Source organism: Grammomys surdaster, unplaced genomic scaffold (genome assembly GCF_004785775.1).
Source record: "Grammomys surdaster isolate TR1022 unplaced genomic scaffold, NIH_TR_1.0 126313, whole genome shotgun sequence".
NCBI lineage: Eukaryota > Metazoa > Chordata > Mammalia > Rodentia > Muridae > Grammomys > Grammomys surdaster.
In genome coordinates, this window is record NW_021621113.1 from 2,594,321 (window position 1) to 2,605,375 (window position 11,055).

At 45.7% G+C, this 11,055-nt stretch overlaps 1 protein-coding gene across 1 annotated transcript in view; it reads left to right on the plus strand.

Annotated features, from left to right (window-relative positions):
• The first annotated feature begins 279 nt into the window (after nucleotides 1-279).
• Nucleotides 280-11,055, plus strand: part of Bsdc1 (BSD domain containing 1) — a 30,728-nt gene continuing 19,952 nt past the window's right edge. Inside the window, exons 1-4 of the mRNA XM_028759571.1 lie at nucleotides 280-337; nucleotides 579-639; nucleotides 4,035-4,151; nucleotides 9,426-9,593. Coding sequence (XP_028615404.1) covers nucleotides 327-337; nucleotides 579-639; nucleotides 4,035-4,151; nucleotides 9,426-9,593 — 357 coding nt within the window. The 5' untranslated portion in view covers nucleotides 280-326. The remainder of the gene's footprint in view (nucleotides 338-578; nucleotides 640-4,034; nucleotides 4,152-9,425; nucleotides 9,594-11,055) is intronic.

Sequence of the window (11,055 nt, forward strand, 5' to 3'; positions counted from 1 at the left end):
CACTTCCAACTGGCGGTCTAAGGAGTCTGTGGAACTTGGCCCAGAGAGGCCACTGTAGTCAGGGACTACCGGGAAAGCTAGCGGCTGGTTGGTGGAACCCGAGGACAATCTTAAATACGATTGGATCGAGAGTTCAGAGGCGGGACAAATTGAATTTGGGACACGGATTGGACAAAGGCGGGATACATTGATATAGGGGGCGGGGATTGGGCGGAGAGTTGCGCTTGTGTTAAGATTGGGACGCGCTCTTGGGGGCGGAGCTTGAGGGGGCGGTGCCGTGTCGGAAGTCAAAGGTCGGTAAATAGTGGTGATGTCATGCTGGCAAGATGGCGGAAGGGTGAGCTTGTCGTTCTGCTTTCTGGCGTTGGGGCCTGGGTTCTTCAAGGGTTGGGGTACTGGGCCAGGGTCCCTGTTGAGGACAGGCTGCCGGTGCGGGTGCGGACCGAGCTGAAAGGGCAGAGTGGAGGCGTGGTGCAAGAGGATGGGAAATCGGCCCGAGAAACCTCATCCGCCGGTCACAGCGGAGGCTGGGCAGGGAGTCGCACGACAGGGGCGTCAGATGTGTCTGTCTTCCACAGGGAGGACGTAGGGTGGTGGCGGAGCTGGCTGCAGCAGAGCTACCAGACAGTCAAAGAGAAGGTAAGCCGGGCCAGCACCCTTCTTTCCGTAGGGCACCGCGGCCGTCTCTTGCAACTAACTCCAGCTAGCCCCTGCCTGGATTTTTCGAGCTTCTGTGAGGCCATTTAAGAGAAAAGGATAAAAAACCACCACTAACAACACCTTACTCTTAAGCAGCAATTTAAATATTAGAGTATATGACAATCACTACTCTCAAACAGGTTGTGAGGCTACAGACCTTAGTTAGCCAAACAGACACAGTCTTCGGCCTCAGGAAGCTCCGTCTGTTGTGGAGACAGTCAAGCAAAAATAGCTGTTTAGTTACTCTTGTGAACACCGTGAAAGGGAAGTACCTAAAATCTTGTGTAGGTTAGGGAGTCATGAGGATGCCAAGAAAGGTGTAGCAAAGAAGGTGAAAAGAATCTGGATAGAGATATGGATTGCCACATGCGTTGGTGCCTAAATGAGAGGTGTGCAAAGGGAAGGGGGATTGATGGCCAGAGCGTGGAGACCTGGGGGAGTGTCTGGCTAAGTAATCCCTGTGATGTGACTAATGTTTGTCCCTGTAGTAGGCAATGCCAGTTGGTGTTTCTGTTTTAGCCACATTACTTTATTTAAAAGCTGCTCAACTAACTCGTGGAATAACTAATTACTATTTACCTCAAGAGAATGAAGTGAGTCGTGCTTTGGGGCAGACTCCAAGAAGCTTCTGATCCCAAATCAGCCCAGTACTTTAGGAACAGTTTTGTTTTTTGGTTTCTCCTCGGTCTGGGTTCTCCTGGATACTCCCTCTCAAGCTACAGCTCAGCACATCTGAGAACTCCCCATGCTAGCTGGCTTGTTGAAGATGAAGAGGCAGGACTTAATATTGAGACCTCAAAGAAGGATGCAAAAAAAAAAGTATGGTATTCAGCAGGTGTCGCATGAGGGCTTCCTGTGTGTTTCAAGGCTGATCTCAGGAAGAGACTTAATCTCTCCCTGTTGTTCCTTACATTTCTGAGAACTTGGGCAAGTTATTTTGTTGTTGTTATTGGTGGTGGTGGTTTGTTTTGTTTTGAGACAGGGTCTCATTGTATATGTACCACTTGGCTGCCCTGGAAGCCTTATGTCGAGCAGGCTGGCCTCCGCCTCACAGAGATCTGCCTCCCTCTGCTTCCCAAGTGTTGGGATTAAAGGCATGTAGCATTTGACTTGGGCAAGTTTTTTGTTTGTTTGTTTGGTTGGTTGGTTGGTTGGTTTTTCAAGACAGGTTTTCTCTGTATAGCCCTGGGTGTCCTGGAACTCACTCTGTAGACCAGGCTGGCCTCAAACTCAGAAATCCACCTGCCTCTGCCTCCCAAGTGCTGGGATTAAAGGCGTGCACCACCACTGCCCAGCTTTTTTTTTTTTTTTTTTTTTTAACTTTTAACTTTTGCTTCATGTCCTTACCTGTAAAGTGAAGTAAAAGCCCCTATGTAATGGGATGTCATGAGGATTACATGGTAATATGCAGCACTCCAGATGCTGCACAGGCACTTGCTCTTTATTAAGTGGGTCAGTAAAACTTAATTGCCATTTTTCTTAGACTTTTCCCTTGCTGCTTTTCTGCTATCTTTGCTGCTGCACATCCTGGCTGCATTTGGGTGGGTCTCTTCCCTGTTGTCTTAGCATACATTGCCCCAGAACCTACAACTTTTCAGAGGGCCATATAATCTGCCTTCCTCTGCTTCCTTCCTGATCCTGTCTTGAGTCTTCTGCCATCCATCCTATGCATCCAAGTACTAGCACAGACACAGCATTAGAGAAGGCTCGGCTGTTTTGTGTGCTCCGCTACCTCAGATGCCCTGGTCTCACTGGGCCTGGGCATCCCCCAACAGCCCTTTCCTTTTCCCCTTGACTTCAGAAACTCTTCCCTCAAGTCTGTTTTCAGCACCCTGGCATACTTTAAAAATATGACGTAAGCTTGATTTTGGGTGGCTCCCTCCCCACCCCTGGAGCCACCACCTGTACACTTATCTGTAATGACACACATTTCACACTTGCCAGCTCCACTGGGTACTCTTTAGCCCTTATCTTTCTGGAACTTTGTGCAGAAGTTGACACTAACATGCTCCCCACCCCACCCTACCCCCCTTTTTTTGAATCGCCACTCTTTCAACTTTTGTGAAACCCTCTCCCAGTTCTCCACACACTTGTCCAGGCTTTTCTTTCCCGACTATTGAGCTCATGTTTCTCTGCCTTCCCTTTAAAGATGGGGCTTTGAAGATCTTTGTCCTCAGCTCACAACTGTGTGTGCTCTGCAGACTCTTACTGTGCACCTCTCCTTGGGGATGATTCCTGTTTCTTTCTCTAGACCCTTTGGTGCTTAAGGGTAGCTCTTACCGAACAACTACCCAGATATCTCATGGTCACCTTGACTCTAAATGGCTAAAACTGTGCCAGTCATTAGTGACATATTAAAAATGAAAATCTCATTTGTGTCCCACTTGTTCCACCTTCTTAGTGGTTCCTTATTGTCGAACTCAGTCATGCCAGGTCAGAAGTAGGCAGGGCCATCCCAGGAAAAACAAACGAAAAACCAGAATACTCAAAAACATGCTTTGCCTGGGCATGATGATGCAGATATGTAATCTCAGCACTTGGGAAGGAAGTGGAGGTAGAAGGATCGGCCTACATAGTAAACCTTCTCAAAACAGAACATCAGGGGACACTTATCCCATGTGAGGTGAGAGGACACGTAAGGTGGGGTGAGCACAGGTGCGCTAGGAAGTCATCTTAGAGTTGGCAAGCAGGATATAAGGAAGTCAGGCAGAAGACCAGCTGGCTCAAACTAGTTCTGAAACAGGTCAGCTAGACAGGCAAATATCATTCATTCCAAAGAAACTTAATAGAGAGACAAAACCGGGAAGAGTGGAAGACGTGGGGGAGAATCCACACTCTTCTTGGATTTAAATAAAAAAATTTAAAAAATTTTTTAAAAAGCTCCTTTAATCTCAACACTTGGGAAGCAGAGGCAGGTGAATCTTTGAGCTTGAGAGTGAGTTCCAGGACAGACAGGGATAAACACAGAAGCCCTGTCTCATAAAATCAAACAAAACAGAACACCCATATCAAAAGAAGTTTTCAAAGCCTGTTTAGAAAATATGTGTATGTTTTTAATGCCGTTCTGGTTTTGAGATTATTTGATAGGAGAAAAACAATGAATGACTGAGTGGACTCACTCGTGGGCACGGAGTTATGAGTGCCTGAGCTGAGACTCGGTCCTTAGTCTAGGTAATCCCAGGTCATGGAATCAGGACAACTCAGCATTATTCCTGTGTCACTCTTATGGCTCTTCTGTCACTAGACATTTCTACATACCTGTCTGGTGCCGAAGAGGCCAGGCACACAGAATGATGGCATGTGCCAGCTCTACCTTTCTTCTCTGTCTTCCACAGTCCACGGAAGCTTTGGAGTTCATGAAGCGGGACCTGACAGAGTTTACCCAGGTGGTGCAGCATGATACAGCCTGCACCATAGCGGCCACAGCCAGTGTGGTCAAGGAGAAGCTGGCTGTGAGTACTACCTCTCCTTGAGTGACCGCCCCTCATAGTTTGGTCTGCCCTGGGAATCGGGTGGACACTCCCAACTTTTCTTTCATTAGGTGATTATTTTTACTGTGTGGGGAGAAAGGGATATTTTTCCTCCCACTTTGAAAAAATTATTGGGCCAGGCAGTGGTGGCGCACGCCTTTAATCCCAGCACTTGGGAGGCAGAGGCAGACGGATTTCTGAGTTCGAGGCCAGCCTGGTCTACAGAGTGAGTTCTAGGACAGCCAGGACTATACAGAGAAACCCTGTCTCGAAAAACAAAAACAAAAAAAAAAAAAAGAAAAGAAAGAATTATTGGTCAAGCAGATAAGCTATAGAGTGAGTAATAGTTTTCCCATGTCTGTAATGTGTTCCATTAGCAAAATCATGCGCTGTAAAAAATGTAGGTACTAAGTGTGTGGCACATGTATGTGTGTATAAAAGAACTCCCCATGAAGGTAACTACCGTTAATATTTGGCTTGGCAACATGTGCTTTTATCCACTGAGCCTTCTTAACAGTCCTGAGTACCTTATTTTTTAACCTATTTGGTTTTACTCCTTTGTTCTTTTCTTTTTCTTTCTTTTTTTTTTCTTTTGCACAGCCTAGAGTAGTCTCAAATTGATTCCATATCAGAGAATGACCTTAAACTACTGATTCTCCCACATGTTTATTTATAGGGCTGGAGAGAGGGCTCAGTGGTTAAGAGCACTGGCTGCTCTTCCAGAGGTCCTGGGTTCAATTCTCAGCACTCACATGGCAGGTCACAACTGTCTGTAACTCTAGTTCCAGGGGATATGACACCCTCACAAATATATACAGGTTAAACACTAATGCAAATTTAAAAAAACCCTTTATTTACTTATTTAATATGTATGGGTGTTTTGCCTTCATGTATACCTGTGTACCACATGCATGTACCCATGGAGGTCAGGAGAAGGTGTAAGATCCCCTGGAACTAGAGTTACAGATGGTGGTAAGCCACCTCGTGGGTGCTGGGAGTGGAACTGGGGTACTCTGGAAGAGGCCGACTTAACTGCTGAGCCGTCTCTCCGGTTCCTGACCGTTTCACGTAAATCATTGCAGGCCTCATTCAGCATTGTCCTGAGTGGCCTGGTCGTTGGTTAGATAAATTTAAAAAGCCTTCAGTTTCCTGTTGCACTTCTGGTATTGTACATAGATCTTCAGTCAACACTAATCTTGTTAAGATTTTGCCTTTTTTGTAATATTTTATTATACGATATGGAAAAGGTCAAGGGTAAGTGTAGTTTTAGGCTTTTAATATCTGTTGCAAAGTGCCCAAAAGAAACTTATTCTTATGGGGCTGGCGAGATGACTCAGTGGTCAAGTGCCCTTGCTGCTCTTCCAGAGGACCCTGAGTTGGTTCCTAGCATTCAGGTGGTGAGTCATAACCCTCTGTCACTGTAGTTCCAGGGGTACACACACATACACTAGGGGAAACACACAGAGGCAATACAACAAATCTCAAGTAAAAGGAAATGTTGTTCGTCAGGAGCTGGAGATGTGCCAGTGGTTGGTGGCTTGTCTCATAGTGGCCAACGTCTGATAAGTGCAACTTAGGAAGGGCTTATTCTGGCTCACAGTCCATCCTGTGGGGGACAGTCCATCCTGACAGAGCCTGAGGAGGCAGCTGGTCACATGGCTTCCGCAGGAAGGAGAGAGATGGATGCTGGTCTCAGCTCAATTTCTCCGTACTCAGTCCAGGACCCCAGCATGGAATGTACCAACCATAGTTACAGTGGGTCTTCCCACCTCAATTAACCCTAAGCTAGGTAGTCCTTCATGCATGTCTAGAGGCTAACCTAGTTCAGATGACCCCTCAAAAGTGTGCTCAGAGGCTTTTCTCCTGCGTGATTCAAGCTTATCACGTTGGCAGTCCATAGTAACCGTCAGATGTACCATGTGCAAAGCCCCGAATCCCTCGCTCTAGGCATGGCAACACATATTTGTAATTTCAGCTCTACAGCATAGTGAATTTGAGGCCAACCTGAGCTACACAAGACTACACACACACATATGACAATAAAATGGAATAGCGCTGGGCGGTGGTGGCGCACGCCTTTAATCCCAGCACTTGGGAGGCAGAGGCAGGTGGATTTCTGAGTTCTAGGCCAGCCTGGTCTACAGAGTGAGTTCCAGGACAGCCCGGGCTACACAGAGAAACCGTGTCTCGAAAAACCAAACCATCCCCAACCCTCTCACGTGTTCGCCATGCTGCATATAGACACGCCCAAACACACATCACATGCTATAAGAATAAATCATAAAAGTGCAGGGATATTCTTACATGTCTCAAGTGTGCTTATCTTGTGCCACCTTGTCTTCTCATGGTTGTGTTCTGTTCATCTGAGATGTACAGGGAAATCCTCCGCTAAGGGAGGCATTGGGTTTTAAAGTCAGTATGTGTCTTAGTTAGGGCTACACAGAGAAGCCTTGTCTTGAACTCCCCCCAACCCCCCCCAAAAAAAACAAACCAAACTGAAAAACACAAAAACCTGAGTAGAGGAAGGGGTTTATTTGGTTTACATATCCCAACTCACAGTCCAAATGACTGGGAAATCAGGACAGGAACTTAAACTGGGCAAGAGGAGCCCGAAGGCAGGAGCCGATGTAAAGAGCATGGAGGAGCGCTGTGTACTGGCTGGCTCAGTCTGCTTTCTTAGAGAGCCAGGACCGTCAGCATAGGAGTGACTTCACCCACAGTGGGCCTAGCCCTCCCCCATCAATCTCTAATTAAGAAGATGCTCGACAGGCTCCAACATCCCATCTTATAGAGGCATTTTCTCAATTAAAGTTTCCTTCTCTCAGATGACTAGCATGTGTTGAAATTGATGTAGAACTAGCCAGCACAGGAAAAAGCAAAAATATTATTTGATCAAACATGATCTTGTAGTATGTTTTATTTTCTAGTAGTGTATGTGCGCATATACATGTGTGTGCGTGTTTGGTGGTCTTGAGAATTCATCTCTATATATAGCCCAGTCTGGTGTGGCAGTCCTTCTGCCTCAGCCTTCCAATTTCTGAAATTATGGATATGATCCACCATTCCTGGCTAGCATCTAACATACTGACTTTTATATACAGTTTCCCATTAGTCTAGAAATAAACTGATTTCCTCATTTGATCTCCAGCTAAATCAGTTACCCTGAGATTACTAGAGGTCATAACGGTTGAGCTAGGTCTGGTGGCACACAACTTTTCCCTGTGTAAGAGGCTGAGGCAGATCTCTTGAACCTCTCAACATTCAGACCAGCCTCCTCTCGTAAATAAGGAAGGGAAGGGAAGAGGGCAGAGTCTAGCCTGACTGACAAGCTTCAGGCCCGGTGGCTACCTGAACACGGGATTAAGAATGGAAATAGGAGAAGAAAGAAGAAAGACAAGTTTGAGGGTTTTCTCAGCTAGGCTTGCTTTATTGAGTCCTCTTATAAAATCTTTCTTGTTTCCATAGCTACTGATAATCACAAATGACAAATTGGATGTGGTGAGACATGCATGTAATTCTAGCACACAGGAGACTGGGGCATACATAAGGTTTGAGCAGTACCAGCCTGAGCTATGAAGCAAAGGCCTGTGTGAAAATCCAGTCCAAATGTATGAGTGGCATGTTGTAACTTGGTAAACTGCTGTGAGTCTAGCCCATAATAAACACTGCTTATTTCATTGGTTTATTTATTTTTTTTGTTCATTCAACAAATATGATTGTATGCTTATGGCAACATGTATGCCAGACACTGCAATAGGTTCTGGGTTGCAAATGCCTAGACAGCTCAATCAAGAATAAATCTTGCTAGGGGGCGGGGGAGACGACTCCTTCAGAGAACTTAAGTTCAGTCCAGCACTCATATCAGACAGCTCACAACCCCTTGTAACTCGAATTCCAGGGCTTCAGTGCCCTCTTCTGGCCTCTGTGGAGGGCCCCTGCAAACCCATGCATGAGTACATTCACATATACACACACATACACACACTTTTAAAAGAAGAAAAGCCGGGCAGTGGTGGCGCACGACTTTAATCCCAGCACTTGGGAGGCAGAGGCAGGCAGATTTCTGAGTTCAAGACCAGCCTGGTCTACAGAGTGAGTTCCAGGACAGCCAGAGCCACACAGAGAAACCCTGTCTCGAAAATAAATAAATAAATAAATAAATAAATAAATAAATAAAAGAAGAGAAAATGTCAATATGTACCTGTAATCCCAACACTTGGGAGGTAGAGGCTGGAAGATTTTAGATTTTAGGCCATCCTTGGTTACATAACAAGTTTTAGGTCGACCTGAGCTACGTAGCAGAATCGTGTCTCAACAAAGCAAAATTAATATTATAGTTTTGTATGAGAGTTTTGGAGTCTGGCCTGCCTTTCAGTTCGTTATCCCTGCCAGACAGGTGGCATACAGACCCATGATGGACAACTTGTGCCTGCAGAGGAGTCATTTGCCTTCAGCTGTCCCCCTGTCAAACAAGGCTGTCTGTCCATATGTCTGCCCAACATCTGAACAGGACATTTTACTTTCTTAGCAGTAATAAAAACTTGTTTCTGTCAGGTAACACCCATGTCTTATTTATCTACAAATGATGGACTCCGAAAGGATTTCGACCTCACAGCCCACCAGTGTGAGACCTGGGATTCAAAACTACCACCCATGCCAGGCCTTCTTTCTTACTAGAATGACATGGATCTTCGTGTGTGTGTGTGTGTGTGTGTGTGTCAATGTGTATGTGCACACGCACACAAGTTCATGTGGGCTTGGAAGTATGTATGGGTTCACATGCTTGTGTGCAGATGCCTCTAGAAGCAAGGACAACCTCAGGCATTCTGTGGCCATCCACCATGTTTCTTGAGACAGTGTCCCTCACTGGGCCTGAAGCTTGTCAGACTCTTCTCTGTCCTCTGGCCAACGAGCACCAGGGATCTGTCTTGGCCTCCCTAACTCTGTCATCAAACCTGCCGTTTATATGAGTCTGGGACTGAGCTCAGGTCCTCAGACTTGCACAGTGAGTACTTTTTGATCCACCTAGTTTGATATTTTGTTGTAACAACCAGTTGAGGCTGTCTTCATGCCTACCTTGGCCATGTTCTACATCTCCAGCTGGGACTGGAGGGCTCTGGTTACCTCCTCCATGCTGAGATGGGGAGAAGGATTGTTGCATGTCTCTGAACCTATACTCCCGTGATGCTTCACCTAGACCCCGGATTGCATCCTGCCCCTTGTATACTGTCTTCCTTTCTTTGGTTTTCTCTGCAGACTGAAGGTTCCTCAGGAGCAACAGAAAAAGTGAAGAAGGGGTTATCCGACTTCTTAGGGGTGATCTCAGATACCTTTGCCCCCTCTCCAGACAAAACCATTGACTGCGATGTGATCACTCTGATGGGTACACCCTCTGGCACAGCTGAGCCATATGACGGCACCAAGGTATTCGCTGGCAGCCTCTGCTGGAGATTGAAAGCTTTACCACCAGCCTTTGTTCACATAGGCAATAATAATGTGTTCAGGCTAAAAATGTAGGTAGATTCGTATAGTTGAGGAGCATGAATAAAAAGGTAGGTAATTACTGTCTTTCTTTCTTTTTTTGTTCATTTATTCATTTGGCCTTTTTTGAATCAGTGTTTCTCTATGTAACAGTCCTGTCTGTGTTGCTCTGTAGACCAGGCTGGCCTAAAACTCAAATCGATCTGCCTTTCCCTCTGCCTCTGTGCCTCTGCCTCCCAATCTTTGGGAATAAAGGAACTGTCTTTCTAATCCCATGATCTCATTACCCAGAGATACCTCTGCTTCCTCCTTGGCTCCTAACCTTCCATGTTGCTATTGTCATTCACAAACATGAGTAAAGATAGTTTTACGTTTTTCATTTTAAAAAAGACATTTCAAATGTATCATTTTAAAGAGATCTATAAGAAGGCGTTAGCATCTTTCCTAACCACTTCTAAGTGCCTGTGCATGGCTGCAGGTGAGTACAGATTGCAGCATTGATCTGCTCACTTTCTGGTGTTACACATCCCGTTCAGCTTTGACCATAGTAAGGAGAACATCTTTGGGGCATAATTTGCTTCACATTTGGGCTCTTTAAGACTAATTTCTGCTAGAAATAAGAGTAACAATTAGAACCCATGAACAGCAGCTAGAGCAGTATGTTTGTGCGTCTGTCTCCTGCTGTGTGGTCAGTCTCTTGAATTCACAGGGTGGTGTCATGGCATTCAGAACTTGTTGCATCTTATCACATTGGATTCCTATTCCACACTCACACTACTGGCACTGTTTACTAGCATGTGCCAGAATTTTGAGATTTTTTTATGATAAAAGTCTTAAGTTATCAGAGTGACTCATCACCAGCACTCACCTGCTGACAATCCCAGGCAGACAGCCACGCTCTGCCGGGCGAGGAAGAAGGGACCTTTTTCTGTCAGCTAAAGTTGGGTTTCCTGTGGCCCTAGTAGAGCCTAGCTTTGGGAGGGCATTTGGTAGAGTGGCTCTAAAATGTATTGTTTTTTTCTCTTTTACTGGGTCTAACTTTGTACCCTGCTATGTTGGTCTTTTAATGTTAAGCAAGTGTTGTACAGCTGAATTATATCCCAGTCCAGGCTACTGTTGATGGAACACCAATAGGAACAATGGTAATAATTATATCCCAGTCCAAGCTATTGTTGATGGGACACCAATAGGAACAATGGTAATAATTTGGTTTATCAACACAGGGCTTCTCTGTGTGTATTTGATTGTCCTGGAACTCAGTCTGTAGACCAGGCTGGCTTCAGACTCAGAGATCTATCCGTCTCTGCTTTTGCTGGGATTAAAAGCATGTGCTACCATGCCTGGCTACTGTTGGTGGACTTCCTTCCTTCCTTCCTTCCTTCCTTCCTTCCTTCCTTCCTTCCTT